At 41.6% G+C, this 22,598-nt stretch overlaps 1 protein-coding gene across 8 annotated transcripts; it reads right to left on the reverse strand.

Moving 5' to 3' along the window:
- Positions 1–31: 31 nt before the first annotated feature.
- HJV (hemojuvelin BMP co-receptor) lies at positions 32–4,878 on the reverse strand. Of its 8 annotated transcripts, none has more exons than XM_038560618.1 (5): positions 4,668–4,878; positions 3,147–3,318; positions 2,648–2,750; positions 2,065–2,533; positions 32–1,566 (listed from the first exon to the last, which is right to left on the reverse strand). In XM_038560618.1, exons 2-5 carry the CDS (start codon positions 3,226–3,228, stop codon positions 943–945), a joined length of 1,278 nt encoding a protein of 425 aa, XP_038416546.1. In that variant the 5' UTR covers positions 3,229–3,318; positions 4,668–4,878; the 3' UTR covers positions 32–942. The 8 variants fall into 8 exon arrangements, with proteins under 8 accessions (XP_038416546.1, XP_038416541.1, XP_038416539.1 ...); XM_038560613.1 differs by having other exon boundaries at positions 2,065–2,115; positions 2,714–2,750; positions 4,668–4,874; XM_038560611.1 differs by having other exon boundaries at positions 2,018–2,115; positions 2,714–2,750; positions 4,668–4,874.
- Between the last annotated feature and the right edge of the window lie 17,720 nt (positions 4,879–22,598).

Genomic DNA, 22,598 nt, shown 5'->3' on the forward strand with positions numbered 1-22,598 from the left:
TTATTCATGAGAGACACAGAGAAAGAGGCAGAGACACAGGCAGAGGGAGAAGCAGGCTTCATGCAGGGAGCCTGATGCATGACTTGACCCCAGGACCCCAGAATCACTACGGGAACCAAAGGCAGACATTTAACTACTGAGCCACACAGGCATCCCAATTCATAGCCTTAATAAAGATTAGTTAGGGGTGGGAATGCTAGCTTCTTTCCTATCTGTGCCATTCTCCAAAGGCAGAGTTTTCTTTCTCCTAAGATCCAGACAACCCCTATTTCATTTCTGAACCAAGAAAGAACACATCTTACTCACTTTTATTTGTCAAATAGACTCCATCCTTAATAATTTCCTCCTCTTTCCATCTTCTAAGAGAAAATATCGTTACATTTTTAAATCTCTCATAGGTAAATGATCATGTCTTCCTCTTCCAACTCTTTCCTCTTGAACAAGTTTTCTACTGGTCATCAAGCTTCTAAGTTTGTTGGGGTGATTTCAGGAGTAGCTAGACTAGAACAATCGCTTATTATAACTGGGCCTGGGAAAATTGACGAAGAGCACTTATAGAGATCTAGATTGCAAAAGCTTTGCCCAGAATCCTTATTCTGTGATCGTTTCAATCCTGGACTGCAGCCTTATCTGACTCTGGTTAAATGTCATTATTTCAGGTGTCTTTTTTTTTTTTAAGACTTTATTTATTCATGAGAGACACACAGAGAGAGGCAGAGACACAGGCAGAGGGAGAAGCAGGCTCCCTGCAGGAAGACCTGTGTGGGATTCGATCCCGGGATCATTCCCTGAGCCAAAGGCAGACGCTCTATCACTGAGTCACCCAGGCATCCTTTTCAGGTGTCTTCTAGTTCCCAATGTTCCCTTCACTGATTTCTTCATGTTCTTCCCTGTCTCTAACCCCTGATCATTTCTGCACCAGCCACAGGGTTGCTGGCCTAGTTACTGAATGCAAAGCCACAGAACAAAGAGCCCAGACATGAGTGAAGCCAGGAGGGTTCCTGAGGAAAGAGGAACCCCAGCATCTGAGGGGAAGAGGTGCAGTTTTTCTAAGTCTGGCAGGAAAGCTCGGGCATCCTCCAAAGCTGCCTGAGCTGCCATAGTGAAGTTGGGGTCACCAGAGATCAAAACATCAAAGACACAGGAATGGAAGTAAGCATCTTCAACTGGCAGCCCTTCCTTGCACAGCTGTTTAGCAGTATCAATGTTTATAGCTCCCCGACGACTGCGATCTGAGCGGGAGAGTCGCTGACTTGGGGGGCACCCCCCGACACAGAGCTGCAGGTCCTGCTCAGCTGAGAAGGCCCTGGCCACATCCTCTGCTACCTTGATGGAGAAGGAGAGCTGCCCGGCTGATTGTCGAATGATTATAGTTGTGCCAATATAGGCAGCTCGGATCTCCACGTGATTCCCAGGGTTAGCAGTTCGAATGGACAAACTTGAACCCCCAGGTCGGTGGCCTCCATTGATAGAACCATCTTCAAAGGCTGCTGGAAGATTGTCCACCTCAGCCTGGTAGACCTTCTGGTCAATGCATTCCTGCATGTTCTTAAATATAATGGTGAGCTGTGAAGGCAAGCAGGAAACAGTTCATTTTGGGCTCAGTGCTTCCTCCACTTACCACAATCAGCCCTCCACCAGTCAGGGATCTGATCAGGGCAGAGACGCCAGGCTTACTGCTGGGGGCGGGGGGTGTCTACCCCCACTCTGATCCCTTCTCTTGGTGCTCTAGAATTGCCCCAGCCCCACTCCACCCCTCCCTCTCCTTTCTGGTCTCAATCTCAGCAACTCACAGGGGAAGGGAGTTTCCCTCTCTAACTCCTCAACCTAGGACTCCTCCACTCTCCTCTCAACGTTCTCTTGTGTCTTCTGCATCTGCGTGACACTCCCAGCCGGGGAAAGTGACTTGAGGAGCAAGTTCTTGGTGGGAGGGGGTGGCGGGAGATGCGGGAGCAGTCAGGAGGAGAGGGAATAGCGAGCGTCTCTGCGGAACCGTGGGGATGGGAGGGAGTGGTACCGTGGGGCGACCGTGACGGGGCCTGGAGGAGCTGCTGAGTCCCTGACCTTCCGCGTGGCGGTGGCGTTGGCCCCCGATGCCACGGGGGAGCTGGTGGCCTGGACAAAAAGGAAGTCATTATCCAGCAGGGGCCAAGCTCCCTGGACACGGCACGTGTGAAAGTGGTGGTGGAAGCTGCGCACGTGGGGGTCCCCGAAGGAGGCGCAATGCAGGAAGCCCGGGGGACGACCGTGCAGCCGGGAAAACTGGCCTTCGTAGTCACAGGGGTCCGGGGCTGGGGGGCCAGAGGAGCGGACAGGGCCCGAGCCCGGAAGGGCTGGGCCGCGGGGCGGGGGAGGGGCCGTGGGGCCCTGGCGGGAGCAGTTGTGCTGGATCATCAGGTCTTCGATGCCGTGCACGGCCGAATGGAAGGCCAGGTCTCCGCGGCAGGTGCGGGCGGTGCGCCGGGTGCAGAGAGCGTAGGAGCGGAGGGCTCGGCACAGGCCGCCGGAGCCCACGGCTCCACCCCGGCCCCCAGCTTCTGCCCCTCCTCCTGCTCCTCCAGCTCCTCCAGCTCCTCCAGCTCCTCCAGCTCCTCCTCCTCCTCCCCCTCCCCCTCTCCTTCCTCCTCCTCCTCCTCCTCCTCCTCCTCCTCCTCCTCCTCGAAGCGCTCCCGGTGAACCCCCACCTCTAAGGCTCAGGGTGGATGATACATACTCAGCATTGCAGCGGAGGATCTTGCATTGAGAGTGAGCTGAGGACAAAGGGAGAGGATTGTGAGATGGCTCTTGGATCCCCACTTAATTCTCCCAAATCTGATGAAGGAAATTTCAGCTGCTCCTAAAACCCAACTGATCCCAAGTTCCAGTCCAGTCCCTGGTCCTCAGCCCCCAGCTCCCTAGTTCCTGTGTTCACTACGTCTTGCTAAAAATGTGTAAGCCCGCTAGGTCTCTTCTCCCTACGGATCAAGCGCTTTTCCAGTGTCCTTCCCCAAGGCGAATGGGAAATAAAATATATATCTATTTGAGAGCCAGGCGAGTGACTGGAACTCTCCAGCACCTGTCCCTTCTCTACACACATGCTCACCTGCCCACCCTTGCACAGCAGAGGACCCTCTAGGTTCCCCAGCCCTTCCCTAGCCCTTCCTTACCATGTCCACAGAGAAGGAGCAGGAGGGTGAGAGTGCTTAGAGTTGGGGGGCTGCCATGGGGAGACCAGCCTGGATCCCCCATACCTATGCGGCCAGGTCCCCCCAGGCTCCGGCTTTTTCCAGCTGACGACCCTCCTACCTAGTGAATTTTGACCGGACCTCCTGTAAAGGACTGAAAAAAGAAACTTGGCTGGGCATGGGGAGAGAAAAGAGTCGAAGATCATTCAGGATTATATGAAGAGAATCTGGGAAGATCAGGAAAAAGGATGAGCGGTCGGGAGTTTGGGGAGAATAGGGCTCTCCCAACTGTAAGTGTGGCTGTTAAGCCTCTGTGCCTTGTTCTTGTGGCCACTTTCAGGTCCCTTATGCAACACCCTGAGGTGGGGGTGGAAGGAAGGTTGACTAGACTGGCGGGGGGGGGGGGGGGGGGGGCGCGGGCAGAGTCCACTGTATTGCCCCATCCTGAGCTACCAAACAGCAGAATGTCAAAAAAAAAAAAAAAAAAAAAAAAAAAGGAGGAATTGTGGGGATGGATCAGACCCCAGTCATCCCAGTGGGCTCCTCAATATAATTAGGATTTAAAAATATTTCAAAAACACACCTCTTATTTGCTTCTCCCCATCCAGAGGGGACACTCTCCAGGGGTCATTCATTTCTCTTCCTCCTTTGTGTCAGAATGTTTTAGCAAGAAGGAGTGAGGGTGGAATACCCATTCCCTCTTTAGAACATCAGTATTCAAATGAAAAGGGACCAATCTCTTTCATCTGAGACAGCTAAGATTATAATCCCTCTCTCTCACAGAATAACGGGATGCAAACCAAGCATGCAAATCCATTCTTGTGTGTGTTGAGTCCACAGTTCTTGCATTTTTTTTATTTTTCCAAATCTGACTGAAGAATCACTCTTTTCATCTTTCCTTTGCAAATTCAGAAGTTCTCAGTCTTGCAGAGGACAGGCCTTGGGGCCTTGGGGCCTGTCCTCTGCAAAACTCCTCCTGCAAAACCCCTCCTGCCAAACTCCCCATTCTTGGCGTAAGGGTATGATTGGGGTCAAAGTCATGCAGGAGGGAGAATAGGGTGGGAAGACTGGAGTGTGTAAATAAATAATTTACAACAAGACATAGCCCCTACCCTTGGAAGCCCAATGTGAAGGTCACTGCCAAGTAGGGGCAGGTAGAAGGGTACCAGTGACTAATCATCTGAGGCTAAATCTGGCCATGGTGAGAAAACTACAGAATAGGGCATATAGGAAACTCCTAAAACTTCACCAGAAGTCTGAGGCAACAGAGTAAGGAGAGAGCTAAAACGGCCAGAGGAGAGACAGAAGATGAAACTTCAAGAGGCAAGTGGCCAGCAGCCAGAAAGAAATAAGACAGGAGGAGAAATGGAGATGGGGCACCTTGGTATGAAAAGAGATCCTAGCTTTTGGACTAGAGACATTCAAGTAGGTGTCATAATTTTCTGAAAGTCTAACTTCATTCCAAAAGCGTATTAAAGGAATTGCAATTTCATTTTGACTTACTGTTTCCAGAGGACAAACATTACTCTGATATCCAATTCTCCAGCCATGACTGCCTACTCTGTCGGTCAGCTCCAGCCAGGGGATCCCCCGTCTTTCTCCATGTCTCCCCCAGGTCCCCAGACTGGCTGCAATCTCACTGAGGTTAGGGAACCAGAGAAGATTTGGGTGGGGGGAAGGGGAAGTAAATGGCTGGCCAGAGTACTGGACAGCTGAGCGGGGGAGGGAGGTGGCTACTGAGTTGACTGTTTTAAAAATAGCTAAGTCCAAAATTCCAGGAACGTCAGTGGCGGTAGGGTGTGGGTTGGGGGGATGGGGAGGGTAGAAGGATTAGAAAGAATATGGAATATAGAGTGCCAAGTGGGGAAGGGGCGACAGAAATATTATAGGCAAGTCAGATATCCACTTCCAGGTTATGTGACTCTAGTCACTGCCTACTCCAGGCAGCCCTCCAGCATTCTCAGTAATGAGCTCCCAGCCTTTAAAAAGTAGAGTGGGAAATTACACTCTTTCTTTCACCGCTTTCATCCCTGCTATATTGAAGATTGCATTTAGTTTCTATTGGTCACATCTAGAAGGTAGGTGACTTCAGATAGGGTCCATAGCAGAGGTAGTTCACACCCCTTCCCCCATCTTTGCAGAGTATTTCAGAAGGACTAAAAAAGCCAGCTGTCCAGTGGAGAAATCCGAGCTCTGAGTTGCCTAGGTCTGTTTCAGTCTACCAGAACAGATCCTTGCAGCTGTCTATCCCCCTGTCTCCTCCATTTCATTCTCTTAGTTTATACAGTAATTCCTCTTCCTTCCCTCTTAACCAATTCACACACAAAATATAAGCTCCCTAGTTGTTAGAGGAGGAGGCTAACAGAGGCAAAAAGGTGAAGAAGGAATAAGAATAGAGTTTTTTGAAGGTTATTAATCCACAGCGTTGGGGGGGTGGATTGGGACTTGGAAAGATAAAGTGAGATAAGAAGAGATTCAGAAAGATACTTTTGTGGAATAACATAATCTTGTGACCTTTTAAGATATTGCAACCAAGGAATTTAGCCATATCTTATTTTTGCAGTTATAGGCATCTGGGATCATCATCTTATATTTGCCAAGTGAAGTGAACACAAAGCCTGATTCCAAATAGTGTCACTAAGGCATTTGCTTAATTGGTTTGCATTTAATTCAGAATCTAGCAGTCTGCACAGTACTCTTATTATGCATATATTTCTGAAAAATTTAGATTTCTCTCAACCACATGAGTCCATAGCACAAGGATTTTATTGCAAAAATATGAAATGCCAACCAAACTATTCAAGTGACTTTAAAACACGGTAATTTGACTATGACATCCCAAGTGGGATTTACTCTAGGGACAAAAAGAAATGCAAAAATATTTTCAAGTAGTCATATTGTTGGTGGTAGTATTGGTATTGTTATTGTGCAACTATTGTGGGTGGTAGTATTGGTATTGGTATTGTGCAACTATCATGGGTGTTATTGTGCAATTACCATTGTAAAATAAACAAACAAGGATTAATGCTAGCATCTTTGTGAACCAGGATTTTTGGTGTAGAATAAGGAGATGCAGATTTATCATTGATGAAATTAAGTAAAAACTCTGTAATTCTGATTTAAATTGGAAATAAAACTGTGAGCTTGAGGCATATTTTATCCTAAAACATTTCCTAGCTTATGCTGATAAGGCCTAGAAATGATAACCCAATGGCCATGCCTACATCCAAATTGAGCTTTCTAAACACCATTTCCCACTGAAAGGAACTCATTAGAGAAATGGCTCATTTCAGGTATGAGTGAGGAATTGTCCAAGCTAAGCAAGGAAACCTTCAAAAACTATTAGGATTGCATCAGAAGGACTCAGAAACAACTGAATAGTTTGCACTGGCCAAAGATGAGACAATTTGAGTGTCAAAAGGATACTATTTGCGTATTTGATATGTTCAACTATCGTATTTGTATCAAATATGTTTAAATCTATGAGTTTCCAACAATACTTAAAAACACAAACTCCTTACTGGAGAATGCTAGGGGATCAACTCATTATTTTGAAAACTGCTAGTAATTGGAAAGAATCAAACGTTTATCCTATTCTTACTGTGGGAATTCAAGATGAGGGGGAAATTTCTCTTTATAGAAGTTTTCTAGCAGATAACTGAAAAAGGAATGGCATAATTAGAAAATCTACATTTATAGTTCTCTCTTCTAGAATTTGGGCCTCTTTTGGATACTTCTGAACTAGAGTTTAGCATAGTAAGGGCCAATTTTGGAGTGAATATTGCCAAGAAGCAGAGTTATTTCAATGATTGGGTATATACTTGGGAGGCAAAAGAACTGAACAGGGATTGGAACTGAAACTGGTTAAAACAACGACAAAAAAGCAGCAATTACTCATGTTAGTCAGAAGAGGGGATGATTCCTCATTTTTGTGGTTGCAGAGGGTCTTGTCTGTATTTTATTCCAAACTCAGTTGTGGAGAGTCTGATAAGCTGAGAGATAATAATTATCAACCTTGACTTCTATACTCAGCTTAAGTATTATTCCAGAATTAAAAATAAGAAAAACATTTCAAACAAAACAAGAGCACCAATAAATCCACATCAAAAGAACCATTAAAAAGATTTACTAGCAAGAATGATTTTGAGCAAAGAAGGATGGATTAAGGTGAGAGAAGGAATGGTAAACAAAGAAATACATATGTGATTGAATCTAAATACTGAATACTGTATGTTTAAAAATGACTGCCTTGGCAGTAAACACAATAATAACACATAAAACAGAATGGGACTTGTAATTAAAGCTGTTTGAGCTTTTCATATTGTTTGGGAAGAATGTGTCAAAACTGATTTTATGCTTTAATTAATATTTAAGTCTGTGTTGTAAGGGTAGGCACCAAAATAATAGAAAACATAAAGGAGGAAAAGGGAATTAAGATAACAAAACAAGACAAAAACTTGATCAATCCAAAAGAAGACAAGAAAGGAGAAAAAAAGAAAAGAAAACGTGTACATTAAATCACAATAATAATTCACAATCTAAATTTTAAAACTGGGGAATTCTCACTGCTCTGTAGATATGATTTTGGAGAAAGGAAGGGTTGGAAGCAAAGTCCCCCATCCAGGACTATGACTGTGGTCAGGAAACAGTGAGAAGTAGGCAGTGTTGAGACATATTTTAAAGGTAAAGCTACAGGACTTTTTGATGCTCAGATGTTCCCAGGACTGATTTTTACTAGTTTTGACAATGACTGATTTTTGAAGTAAATGAGATCATTTCTTTCATGATTGTTTTCTTGTAAGGCCTTAAATTGCTCTGTTTTCTATAATTCCATGGCCCTTGACAGGAAAAGTTTCCCAACTCTTCAAGAAGATGGCCACTAGTTCTTTGTTGCACCCCTCAGGATGATTCAGAACATGGTTCAAGTCATTTAGATCTTTCCCATCCCATTTACAGACCCATCACCTTTACCCCTTTGGGGTCACCTCTACAATACTTTTAAGTTACTGCATGGTCCTTCGGGGTTACAAAGCTGTAAAGAAGCTGCACCAGGAAAGGTAGTGGAACCAGCTAGATAACATATTATTTGTACTAGCGTGAAAAATCCCACCCGTGGCTAAGAGGTGAGCAACATTTGAAAGCACAGACAAGGTTAAATGACAGGAGAAACACAGCAAGAGGATGTCGTGTGGGTTTTAGAAATGAGTACAGAGAATTGTCATGAGACACATTAAAATGGATCTACCTGGACAAGGGTACTCATCATAGTAGAAATAGTTTATCGTTGATCATCTACTGGTACCACATGCTATGCTGAGTGATCTGATGATAGCATTAATAATCCTTACAACAATGATGAATGGCAAATATTAACCGCATTTTATAGAAGCTAAAGCTCAGAGAGACCATCTGTCAAAGGTTATTTAATTCAGGGATGCCTGTGTGGCTCAGTAGTTAAATGTCTGCCTTTGGCTCGGGTCGTGATTCCGGGGTCCTGGGGTCAAGTCATGCATCAGGCTCCCTGCATGAAGCCTGCTTCTCCCTCTGCCTGTGTCTCTGCCTCTTTCTCTGTGTCTCTCATGAATAAATAAATAAAATCTTAAAAAAAAATAAAGCTATGAATTCTTCACATGCTCTTCTGTTGCCTGTGTTGAATCTCTTTACAGATGCTTGAAATGGAGTAAAGACAATGTATTCACTCCATTGAAAGAGGGCTCAGCAGAATCAGGTATTACTTCCACCCCTCAGGATGTTTACAGGCTATTCAGGAAAAAGACTGATTCACATGAAGAAGTGATGAGTGTGCAATCATTCCCTAAATTCTGTGGTGCTATGAATTCAGATGGGAAGATAGTTGATGAGAACTAAAGAAATAATAATAAGAGGCAATAGAAGGGATGGGATTTGAAGTGATCTTTGAAGATTGAGTAGGATTTGAATTGTTAAGGGCCTTCCAGGGCAAAGAAACCCACCTAGAGCTGTGCCTAGATTCATGCTTCAGTGAGGAAACCAGCAAAACTTGAAGTAGATAGGAAGCAATGGAATGGAAAGTGGGAAGAGGCCAAATTAGAGGCACTTTGAAAGTGGTCTAAGGAGTTTAACTTAATAGCTAACACTTGAGAGCTTGAAACCTACCAGGCAATGTTTGAAACATTTTTAAAATATGAATTCATTTAATTTTCACAACTCTCTAAGGAAGGTTAATAGTCTCATCTTTACTTTCATATAAAGAAATTGAGGTAGAGCAAGATTAAGCAACCTGCCCACAGTTACAGCTGATAAATGGTTGAACACTAACTAATTCATTAATTGACAATAATTGTTCAACTCAAGCAGGTGGGCTCCAAGAGCCTTAACTCTTAATCACTACACTGTGTTGTCAAGGAAACAGCCACTGAAGATTCTGGTTATGGAGGTAGGTGGGCAAGGAAGTGAGCTGTGGCTGTGGCTGCCTCCACATTAAGCAACATCCTTCTTTTGTTACATGAAGCCCAAAGGGAATGCTGGGAAAGCAGGGGGTGGGGGGACAACGGGACACAAAAGCCCAAAGTTGAAGGAATCTAGTTTGTAGAAGAGAAGACTGAGGATAGAAGCTGTTCTAATCTAGGATGTTCTAAAGTAACAAACGCTGCTCTGAATAAATCTATGAAGCAGGTACTTTTTATATTCGGCATTGCCCCCCTGTTTCTGGTCTTAGTCTCCCCCTTCTGGTACTCCATTATCTGGGGCCTGCCTTTCCTGACCTAGTCAAGTGTTCACACTTTTCTTCCTCTTCTTCTCTTAGTCTCACCCACCTGGCCATACACCCCCTGAACTCCCCCAGAGCTTACCAGGCAGGGTGTACTATCTGGCCTGCCACTTCAAATTCCTTTGCAGTTCTTCATCCCCTATTCCTCCCTCTCTATCTCCTCTAAGGACTACAGCCACTCTGCCATACCCTCAAAGCACACTCTCTATACTTTCTGAAATGACCCGAGGCTAATCTAGAAAACAATCTGTTCTAATGGAAGAAAATGGGGGAGAAAACATCCAAGGCTGTCCCTTCATTTTTCCTCAAAACATCTTTTGTAGAAACCGCTCCTTATATTGGTTCTCTTAACTCAAAAGAGTAACTTTATCCCTCAGGTGTGGGAATTTCAAGTCAGTTAAGAATTTCATAGCCAACTGGTGAATGAGATTCTTCTATGGTACCTGTCATGTAATATCATCTCCTTTGCTCAAAATTAAGGTCAGCCCTGTTTAAATACCAGTGAAGTATTTAAAAATGAGTAGGTCAAAATAAGCACGTGAAAAGATGCTCAACATCATTAGTCATTAGGAAAGTGCAAATCGGATTCATTGCAATGAGAAAACACTACACAACTACTACAATAGCTAAAATTAAAAAGACTGACCATATCAAGTATTGGCAAGAAGTGGAACTCTCACAAGATCCTGGTGAGAATGTAAAATGGTACAACCAGTTTGTAAAAATGGTCTGGCAGTTTCTTTGAATTAAAGTTAAGCATACGCCTACCATATGATCTAAACATTCCACTCCTAAGTAGTGACCCAAGGGAAGTGATAGCATATGTCAGCACAAAGGCTTAAGCACAAATATTCATTATAGTTTTCTCTGTAATAACCAAAAAAATTGGAAACAACTCAAATATCCATCAACAGATGAATGGATATATCAATTGTGACAAATCCAGACAATAGAATATCAGTCAGCAATAAAATGAAATAAACTACTAATGCACATAACACGATGAATCTCAAAATAATCATGCAAGCAAATAAGCCAAACAACAACAGAAAGTATATATTGCTTGTTTCTGTTTTTATAAAGTGTTAGGAAATGTAAACTAATACACACCAACAGAAAGGAGACCAGTGGTTGCTTGGGAACGGGTTAAGGGAGAGAGAGATGGTTTACAAAGAGGCAAGGGGAAATTTTAGGAGCAACATGTTCATTAACTTGATTGTGGCAGCAATTTCATGGGTATACATATGTCAAAGCCCATGAAATTATATACTTCATTTTAAAAATATTTTATTTATTTATTCATAGAGACACAGAGAGAGGCAGAGACATAGTCAGAGGGAGAAGCAGGCTCCCGGTGGGGAGCCCAATGTGGGACTTGATCCCAGGACCCCATGATCACGCCCTGAGCCAAAGGCAGACATTCAACCACTGAGCCACCCAGGAGCCCCTGAAATTATATACTTTAAATATGTGTAGTTTATCTTACATCAACTATACCCAATGAAGCTGTAATTTTAAAAAACAAAACAAAACAAAAAACAGGTAGCCCATCTTTCGTTTTTCCTTTGTTGGATCAGACAAAGGTTCAGAATGACCACAGCATCACAAGGAATTTTAGAACAAACTCGTTCTTCTAGAAAAACACAGAAAAGAAGAAGATGACGGGATAAGGGAGAGAGAATATTTCAAGATTTTATATGCTCTTTTCTAGTCCTATCACAGGGACATATTCCTTCCTCCAGATTGTCATTCCAAAGGTCAAATACCATAGTAAGGACGTTTTCTGGCTTAAAAATACCAGCCCTGCACCTCATAATTCCGTCTTTCCATTCCACCAACAGTCAGCAGATGGCGATGGTGACTAAAAAGAATTCTCAGTGGAGCTGGGGCAAGTGTCCCAGAAGAAGAAATTTGATTTCTTAGATTATTAGATATGTTGATCATTTGAGGGAAAAGTCTAATAAACATTTGACAGAATAAGCATTTCGGGAATAAATTGGAGATGGGGCACAGTTAAACAAATACATTATTTACATAAATTATTATAACCTCACAACAAAGGGTTGTTCAAGACAGAAAACAATAAAAATCCACTACTTGGCTCCACAGTGGATATTATTTACACGGCAACAGTAATGCAAACACTATGTATTGATATACAAATTGTATAACTATCAGGAGGATGAGGGAACAGAGGAAGGAGAAGGCAGATCTACAACATGATGTGAAAGCCGACATTCCAATTACTATAACAAAAAAGCAAAAGCTATGTTTACTATTTGTGAATTAAGAAATAAAATAAGAGAAATATGAAGTAAGTGCCAGATAAAAAAGCTAAAAGAATTGGAAGAGACTCTATTGAATGTCTCAGTAGGGGGGGCATGAGAACTGACGTTCTTTGTGTAAGCTCTAAATATTCTGTGATTTTAAACTACATTATGTTATGTTATTTTGACTTTTGAAAGGGAGGGCATTCCTGCCTTGGCCAGTCCTGAGCTTTTCCCCTTAACTTATTAACTTGTGGCCACTTCAGCCACCTCTTAGGTCCACTCAACACCTCCCTATCCACTTCACCCACCTTGTATGCTTGATGGCAAATTCTTTCCCATGCTTCTTCTCAAGGAAACAGGTAATTTCCGTGGTCCAGTAATCACGGTTCCCAAAATCAGTGCCAGGAAACTGCACCAGCACAAAGGAAAGGAAAGAAGGCAACGCATAGAACATAAAAGACCTTCCTCAGTTTTTCTGCCTACTCCCAAACCAATTATTCATCATCCTTCCCAATAGGAAGAAATAAGGTACATATGTTTCCTGAGATAAAACTTGTATGTGAATGGAGAGTGGGCTTTGAGAAAGTGAAAGGGGAATCAGGCAGGATAACGGGACTCTGCCTTCACTACAGGGCTAATGATTTTGGAATCATTTTCTGCTCTTGGTTCAAAGAATCAATTATATATGTATACATACATATATATACACATCAATTATATATATACACATGTATATATATAACTATATATGTAACTACATATAACTGCATATAAGTATACATATAAAACTATATATATATGTATATATACATTATATATATGACACAATGTTACATTAGTTTCAGGTATACAATGTAGTGATTCAACAAGTTTATAGGTTAGTACTATACTCACCACAAGGGTAGTCACCATCTGTCACCATGCAACACTATACAATATCGTTGACTATATTCCTTGTGTTGTACTTTTCATCCCCATGACTTATTCACTCATCACTGGAAGCCTGTACCTCCCATTCCTCTTCATCCATTTTGCCCATCTTCATACCCTCCCCTCTGGTAACTATCATTTTGTTCTTTGTATTTATGGGTCTGTTCATTCATTCGTTTGTTTGTTTGTTCATTTCTTTTTTTATTTTTAGATTCCACATATAAGTGGAATCATATGGTATTTATCTTTCCCTGCCAGACTTATTTCACTCAGCATAATACCCTGTCGGTCCATGTTGTCACTGAGGGCAATATATCTTTTTTGTTTTAATGGCTGAGTAACATTATATTGCATGCATATACCACATCTTCATGTAATCGGTCTTTGATATAGCATTTTTCTTCAACTCCTACCTCTGAGAAACGAGTTGTAAGAATTTAAAAAAACCAATCAGCTTCTTCATCCTTCCCTCTCACCCCACCTTACCCCAGCCAAGAATTGACAGGCCCTTTGCGAAAACTATGGCATCTACAACAGAAAATGTTCTGCTGCGGTATTTTCTCTATATGGAGGAGATAGCCCTGCACCTCCCACAGTCAAGCCCTACAGCTTCAGGGGAACACAACACCATCGGTGTTGGAGAACAGACAAGAATCAGGATGAGCAATGGGCTCTATATTGACACATTAGCTTATCAGGCTAAAATAACCCTACTGATTGATTTTGACTCTTGTTTAGAATTTTTAAAGCACCTAAGTTATGCCAGGCCATAAGACAAACATGGTTCCTACCTTTGGGAAGCATGATTTAGGTGGGAAGAAACAGACAGATAAACAGATAATTATAAGATAAATGATAAATATTAATGATATTTAGAAGTATGTCCAACATACTGTAGGGATACAAAGAAGGTGGCAATTAAATCTGTTTGTAGAAATCAGAGAAATCTTTACAAAGGAGATGAATTTTCTTTGTTTAAGAAGCAGAGATAGACTATTAGAGAGATCTTTCAGCGCTAAGTCAGGTGAATTTTGTCCTACCTGTAGGACCTTGAGGCAAGTCACTTGAACTCTCTGAATCACAATATTCTCTCCTGCAAAAGTTCTGCCTGCCTATTTAGTGAGAATCAAATGTTTATGCAATTGCCTAATAATGCACACGTGTAAATAGCTCTGTATACACTTTAAAATGCTATTAACAATGAAAGTATTGTTAAATGTCAGTCTGGATAAAAAATAGAAAACTGGTTTAATATATAGTTTCTTGGGCAGCCCGGGTGGCTCAGCGGTTTGGCACCGCCTTTAGTCCAGGGCGTGATTCTGGAGACCCAGAATCGAGTCCCGCATCCGGCTCCTTGCATGGAGCCTGCTTCTCCCTCTGCCTGTATTTTTGCCTCTCTCTCTCTCTATGTCTCTCATGAATAAATAAATAAAATCTTTAACAAGGTTATCTAATTCAAACCTAAATTTATCAGCCCCAGAAGTCAATACTTTTGCATTATAGCATCTTCTATAGATTCCCAGGCAGATCAATGTAGATGAAGAAAAGAAAAAAACAAAAGATACAGATTTATTTATTTTTAAAGATTTTTAAAAATTTATTTATTCATGAGAGACACAGAGACACAGGCAGAGCAAGAAGCAGGCTGCATGCAGGGAGCCTGATGTGGTGGGACTTGATCCCAAAACCCCGGGATCACACCCTGAGCCAAAGGTAGACGCTCAGCCCTGAGCCACCCAGGCATCCCCAAAAGATACAAATTTAGAGAGGATGTGAGAGATAGTACACCAGAGAAAACAGTCCCTAGATCTTCAAATTAGAGTGCTGGCTAGGAGAATGAGCCTATCACTGAGGATGAGAAAGAGACAGGCTGGCATCCAGCTTTTATATACCTAAGGAGTTCAAAAGAATTCTAATATACGGGGCACCTGGGTTGCTCAGTGGTTTGGTGCCTGCCTTTGGCCCAGAGCATGATCTTGGAGTCCCAGGATTGAGTCCCACATCAAGCTCCCTGCATGGAGCCTGCTTCTGTCTCTGCCTCTCTCTGTGTCTCTCATGAATAAATAAATAAAATAAAAAAAAGAATTCTAATATATTTCAAATATATTAGAAATAAATTCTAAATTCTAAATTCAAATATTTAGAAAATATTTAAGAAAAATTTGCCTTTTTTGGCAGCTTGACGTTTCCTTTGAAGAGGTGATGAGAATTCTACAACTCATTTTCTTCCTCACTGTTTCAAAATTCAGAGGAAAATATAATACTCGGTTACAGTATTTATATAAGCTTGGCTTTTTGTTATATATTTTGTCTTTTCTATAGCTTTTGAATTTTCTATGTTTTAAAAGATTATTTATTTATTTATTCATGAGAGAGAGGCAGAGACACAGGCAGAGGGAGAAGCAGGTCTATGCAGGGCAGACACTCAACCACTGAGCCACCCAGGCGTCCCTTGAATTTTCTATTTTTATGTTGGTTGTCACGTGTTATATTTGTTTTGGTTACATGTGAGGTGTTGCTTACCTTTTTGTAAGTCTCTATAAAACTCTTTTGGATAAATTAAAGTTAAGGTAAAAGCAAACCAAATATTTTTGGAAGTCTAGATTTAAATGTAAGTTAAATAAAAACCTGTTCATTTTTCATAGCTTGGAATTTTACCATTTTGCTCACTTGAAACTAGTACATAAAGACATACTATTTACTTTGTACCACCTTTACCTACATGTTTGGTGTTTTTATCATTTCCTGGAAAGGTGAAGAAAGCAGTGCTTGCATTTCCCTGCATTAAGAAGAGAATTCCAGGGATGCCTGGGTGCTTCAGTGGCCAAACATCTGCCTTTGGCTCAGGTTCTGATCCAGGGTCCTGGGATGGAGTCCCACAGCAGGCTTCCTGCAGGGAGCCTGCTTATGTCTCTTTTCTCTGTGTCTCTCAAGAATAAATAAATAAAATCTTTTTTTTTTTCTTTAAGAGAGTTCCAAAAATAAAATGCTTGTAAAATCCAAGACTGCTGATGCAGTAAAAAGACAGGTTTCCTTTGGTTGAACTTATTAGGGCATTGGCAGTGTGAGATTATTTGGGATGGAGAGTTTTTATAAATCTATGGTTCTCAGGCAGCCCCGGTGGCGCAGCGGTTTAGCGCTGCCTGCAGCCCAGGGCGTGACCCTGGAGACCCTGAATCCAGTCCCAGGTCAGGCTCTCTGCATGGAGTCTGCTCCTCCCTCTGCCTGTGTCTCTGCCTTTCTCTCTCTCTCTCTCTCTCTCTCTCTCTCTGTCTGTCTCTATGAATGAATAAATAAAATCTTAAAGGAAAAAAAATAAATCTATGGTTCTCACTTTGGGTGATCACAAACTCCTTCTGAAAATTGAATGAGAGATATTAGCCCTGTTCTCAAAAGAAAAAATTCTCAAATATGTGCCTTGACATTTTAACTACAATTTCTTGGTGGGGGGGCGGGTGTACATATACCTCCTGCTAGAGGGCTGGAAGAGACATGACTCCTTCACTGTGCAAGCACTGAATCCTGGCCCCCAGACTACCAAGGAGCTTTACTATGGATAGTGGTGAGAGTGAGGTAGATAGATACTTGAGTAAGACTGTCAATACCCACCTCAAAGCAACAATAGAACCATAGGAAGATTCTGCTCTTCCTGCTCCAAGGATGTTTCACAATGGCTTTGAAGTAATTCTATTCTGGACATCAAGTAGTTCTGAAAAATATTTGGGTTGCTAAAGAGTATCCATTACAGTATATGCCCTTACAGATTTAGTTTTGTTTATTTGATTTATCTTAATTTCTGTCTTGAGGTGTTGTAGAAGGGAAAGCCCTCTGTTAACTATTTGGATAAGAACTCAATTGTGTCATGTTGCTGTAAAATGTTTTTATGTTTTAGTTTCCCTACCTTCTGGTGAATAATTAGGCACACTATTAAAAACATTATTTTTTTACAATGGCCCTGATTATGTTTGTCAGCCAGCTACCAGTGGCCCCTGGCCTCCTGAGAGCTGCAGGTCTTCTAACATCTGAAAAAAGGATTATTTTCCTGATTGAGAAGGTGAATGTGAGTAACTATTAAGGGTAGAACAGAGGCAGTGAAAGTAATAAGAGAGAGAGATTAAGGTTCAGTTGTGATGGAACATAATAAGATGTGTCATAGGGATCTTTTCCCTCCCTTTTTAGCCCATTCTCTGCCCACCTCCCCTCTAGCAACTTTCAGGTTTTTCTCTATAGTTAGGAGTCTCTTATGGATTGCCCCCTCTCTCTTTTTTCCCCCTTCTCCTATGTTAATGTTTTATTTCTTAAAACTCCACATATGAGTGAAACCATATGGTATTTGTCTTTCTCTGGCTGACTTATTTGGTTTAGCATAATACCTTCTAATCCAGTCACATCATTGCAGATCGCAAGATTTCATTCTTTTTGATGGCTTAGTAATATTCCATTATTACATCTTCTTTATCCATTCATCAGTCAATGGACATTTGAGTTCTTTCTATAATCTGGCTGGGTTTTTTGTTTGTTTTTAAAGATTTTATTTATTTATTCATAAGAGACACACAGAGAGAGGCAGAGACATAGGCAGAGGGAGAAGCAGGCTCCCTGCAGGGAACCCAATGCAGGACTTGATACTGGGACTTCAGGATCACGCCCTGAGCTGAAGGTAGACACTCAACCACTGAACCACCCAGGTGTCCCTATAATTTGGCTGTTGTTGACAAGGCTGCTATAAGCATCAGGGTGCATGTGCCCCTTTGAATTAGTGTTTTTGTGTCCTTTGGGCAAACAGCTAGTATTGCAATTGCTGGGCTATAGGGTAGCTCTATTTTTAACTTCTTGAAGAACTTCATTCTGTTTTCCAGAGTGGCTGCACCAGTTTGCAAGAGGGTTCTCCTTTCTTTGTTTCCTCACTGACATCTGTTGTGCAGTTAAATCTGTTAATTTTAGCCGTTCTGACAGGTGTAAGGTGGTATCTCATCATGGTTTTGATTTCTATTTCCCTGATGATAAGTGATGCTGAGCATTTTTTCATATGTCTGTTGGCCATCTGGATGTCTTCTTTGAGAAAATGTCTATTCATGTCTTCTGCCTATTTCTTAACTGGATTATTTGGGGTTTTTACAGGGTGTTGAATTTGATAAGTTCTCACTTATCAGAGGGCTGCCATGCGTGCTCTGCTTGGCGTGGGGTGCCCTGCTGCCCTTTGGGACTGGGGTCCGGTGCAGAGAGCCACTCCTCCTGGGAAACGGGGCGTCGCTTGAAAGGGCCCCCCCACCACACAAGGCATGTTGGTGGGGAACCTGGTGCTAAACCATTCCTGGACAACCTGCTTCTGCGTCGGGGTTTCCTATGAGCAGCTCCCTCACTGCAATCTATTGAAAGTCAGCCCTCGACACAAGGGTTTGTAAATTTTTAAAAGGGAAAAAAAAATTTTTTTTAAGAATTTGATAAATTCTTTATAGACTTTGGATACTAACCTTTTATCTGATAAGTCTTTTGCAAATATCCTCTCTCATTCCATAGGTTGCCTTCTAGTTTGTTGATTCTTTTGCTGTGCAGAAGCTTTATATCTTGATAAAGTCCCAACAGTTCATTTTTGCTGTTGTTTGTCTTGCCTCCAGAGAGGTGTCTAGTAAGAAGTTACTACAGCTAAGGTCAAAGAGATTACTTCGTGTGTTCTCCTCCTGTGTTCTCCTCTAGGATTTTGATGGTTTCTTGCCTCACATTTAGGTCTTTAATCCATTTTGAATTTATTTTTGTGTATGGTGTAAGAAAGTGGTCCAGTTTCATTCTTTTGTATGTTGTTGTCCAGCTTTCCCAGCAGTATTTGTTGAAGAGACTGTCTTTTTTTTCCATTGGATATTCTTTCCTGCTTTGTCAAAGATTAGTTGACCATAGAATTGTGGGTCTATTTCTGGGTTCTCTATTCTGTTCCACTGATTTATGTGTCTGTTTCTGTGCCAGTACCATACTGTCTTGATTGACTATAGTTTTGTACTATAACTTGAAGTCTGGAATTGTGATGCTTCCGGTTTTGCTTTCCTTTTTCAAGATTCCTTTGGCTACTTGGGGGTCTTTTGTGGTTCCATACAAATTTTAGGAGTGTATTATCCTCTGTGAAAAAGTGTCAAGGGGATCTAGAGTGTAAAATAACCCAAATCTTTTAGGCTTCCTCATCTTCAGTGTTTCTCAGGGGGGGGTTCTATTGACATTGTGGGCGGGACAATTCTTTGTTTTGTGGAACTGAACAGCCCAGTGCAGGCCAGTTAGCATTTTTGTCTCTCCTCTCCTGCTAAGTGCCATTTTTATGTCCAGTCAATGTAAAATTTTAAAGTATCCCTGCATATTTCCAAAGCCCCACCCCACCCCAAAGGTGATACCACTCTGGTTGAGGAAACCTAGATATTCTCAATCCCAAGTGGTTTCACATTACCATGACCTAAACTGGCTCAGTAGAGATGTTTTTACCTTATGGACCATCCTCGCTTTAGAAACAGTCGTTTTTGGTTTTGAGGGTTTTGTTTTTGTTTTTGTTTTTGTTTTTTAAAGATCAAAGTGGCTTCTTTATTCACCAATTCATGAGTCAAGCAGCATCCCTCCAGCAGACAGAAAGATAGAAAGTAGCTCCAAAGAACTGTTTAAAATGGGAGAATTTAAAGGCACAGGACAATAGGGACAAGGAAAGAGTGGAGGACCACATCTTTCTGTGGAGGAGGGAGGGATCTATCAGGCGTATTACCTCACTAGGCTGACCAGGAAATTCTAGACTTACTATCTGAAAATTACAACCTTGGGACAGGTTGAAACTAGTTAGATTAGGATTTTTGAGGGGTTTCTTTGTTTTTGTTTTTGTTTGTTTTTGTGTGTGTGTGTGTGGAGCTCAAGGACATGACCTTCCCACTACTCTCCTATAAGAGAGATGGTTGATTCCTTTTATTTTTTTTTTAAGATTTTATTTATTTATTTGAGAGAGAGAAGGAGCAGAGGGAGGGGCAGAGGGAAAAGCAGACTCCCCACTGAGCAGGGAGTTGGATGTAGGGCTGGACCCCAGGACTCTGGGATCATGACCCAACCTGAAGGCAAGCATCAACCAACTGAGAAGGCCCTCGTTGATTCCTTTTAATTCACATACTTAGCTTCTCTACAGAGCCTCCCAAGGACAGGACCACACAAACTTAAACCTCAGCTCTACCTTCTACCCCCTTTACCCGTAGAATTTGGATTTCAAACCCACACTCCTAGACTTGTAGGGGTTTCCTACACCCCAGTCCAAACAGAGCAGCTCTGTTTTAAGTTGTTTTAGATTCTGGGATTTGGGGTATGCTTTCATTAAGAAAAAAGAGTTCTATTGCTTAAGTGGATTGAAAAACCAACAGATTATATGTTTCTAAGTATCTTATTTGGTGCCAAGTCTTTATAATTACGGCTCTTCCCTTGTCCCCTCATTTGAGGAGAACTTGGAATCTGAGTGGGCACTCGGGACATTTATACTGGTAAATTACACAGCAGGCTATCTCCTCTGTATGTCAGGCATTTTAGGTCTCCTGGACATAGATTATTGAAAATTATCAGAACCCAGGAGATAGTATAAGGGGAGCTTGGATTTTTAGTTATACAGTGGTGATATCCACCTAGACTGTTCCCTCAGAAGGCCTTTGGGTGTTTCTGGTTGATTCCTGGACTCCAGCATACATAGGCTCCTCTGTCTTGTGAAGAACTCTTGACATACTTATCATGATGTTGTGGATAAAACAAATCAAACTGGTAGGAGAATTTATCATGAGAAACAAATAGTAATTAAGGTTGATGATTGATACCCTGTGGGTTTTTTTGTTGTTGTTCCCAGACATTTATTGCTAATCAGGCAAAGATTTCTCAGTTATTTAGGCCTGGACTTTGGCCACTGCTCTATCAGGAATAATGTCTGTTATTCCCTCCAACTGTTAGTTTTTTATCTCCTTCCTTTGTTCCATCTTAGATTTGGACTGTATTAATTAGCCAAAATTAACCTGGATCCTGGTGCCAAGCCAAGGAATATTCTCAGCTGGTTGAGAATTCTTCAAGCATCGATCAAGCACCTCAAATTTCCTAGAAATATTTGGTAGGATTAAGGCCTTATTACAGCCTTGCCATGGAGACAAATATACACAAATGAAAAATAACAATCTAACGCAAGATAAATGTAATATAGTGCTTAATGGAAAAAAGTACTATTTGGTGCCTGAAGCAGCACCTTTTAACTTGGGTTGCATGCTATATTCATCTGGGGAGGTTTACAAAATTCTGATGCTCAGATTATACCTCAGACCAATTAAATAAGAATTCCTAGGGGTGGAACCCAACCACCAGGATTTTTTTGTTGTTAGTACTCCCTGTGTGATTTCATGTGGGGCAAAGTTGAGAACCTCTAGTCTAAAAGGATGATGAAGACAGAAAAGTCCATGCAGACAGGCATTTCTGTGGACAGTAGGAGTTGAGATTGTTGCCATCTGGCATTATGTGGGAAAATCTGATTTCAGGAAGGGGTTAGGAGCTCATAGGGATCTTTAAGCCCAAGCAAAAGAGAATCTCAAACAATTTGGAGAGGAGCTCTGAATTCTACTGCTGCCTTTGCTCCCAGTGGGTAACAGTGTTTTCAGAGTTTCTTCACTCCCTCTGGTGGAATTAACTGTACTTTGTCCCATTCAATTCTAGTTTTTGTGTGTAAAATCCTTCTGCTCTTCAATTAAACCTTTTTTGTTTCTCTATAAAATTTTTAATTGTGGTAAAATACACATAAAATAAAATTTACTATCTTAACCATTTGTATTTTTTATTTTTTAAAAAAGATTTTATTTATTCATGAGAGACACAGGGAGAGAGAGAGGCAGAGACATAGGCAGAGGGAGAAGCAGGCTCTGTGCAGGAAGCCCAATGTGGGACTCAATCCCAGGACCCCAGGATCACACCCTGAGCTGAAGGCAGACGCTCAACCACTGAGCCACCCAGGCATCCCTTAACCATTTTTAAATATACAGTTCAGTAGTGTTAAGTACATTCATATTGTGCAACTAAATCTCCAGAACTCTATCTTGCAAAACTATACTCATTAAACATAAACTTTTCCTTTTGAGATAATTGTAGCTCTATATGCAATTATAAGAAATAATACAGAGATCCCATGTACCCTTTACCCAGTTTCCCCCAATGGTAACCCTCTGGGAAACTATAGTACAATATTACAATCAAGATATTAACATGGATGCAGTCATGATATAGGTCATCTCCATCACAAAGATCCCTCATATCGCCATACCTTCTTCCCTCCCATCTCCATCCTTACCTTAACATTAGTAAAATCTAATCTGTTCTCCATTTCTATAATTTTGTCATCTTAAAAGTGTTGTATAGACAATCATATAGTGTATAATCTTTTAGGATTGGCTTTTTTCTCTCAGCATAATTCTCTGGAGATTCATCCAAGTCATGTGTGTATCAGTAGTTTGTTCT

This window comes from Canis lupus, chromosome 17 (assembly GCF_011100685.1).
Source record: "Canis lupus familiaris isolate Mischka breed German Shepherd chromosome 17, alternate assembly UU_Cfam_GSD_1.0, whole genome shotgun sequence".
Classification (NCBI taxonomy): domain Eukaryota; kingdom Metazoa; phylum Chordata; class Mammalia; order Carnivora; family Canidae; genus Canis; species Canis lupus.

What these genes read in the sequence shown, in the direction of transcription:
- HJV (XM_038560618.1), bottom strand. Translation starts at nt 3,228, where the DNA reads ATGGGGGATCCAGGCTGGTCTCCCCATGGCAGCCCCCCAACTCTAAGC. An exon ending in GCGCTTCGAGGAGGAGGAGG is followed by an intron (nt 2,534 to 2,647) that starts AGGAGGAGGAGG and finishes AGGGGCAGAAGC; the next exon opens with TGGGGGCCGGGGTGGAGCCG. An exon ending in ACGCCACCGCCACGCGGAAG is followed by an intron (nt 1,567 to 2,064) that starts GTCAGGGACTCA and finishes TTGCCTTCACAG; the next exon opens with CTCACCATTATATTTAAGAA.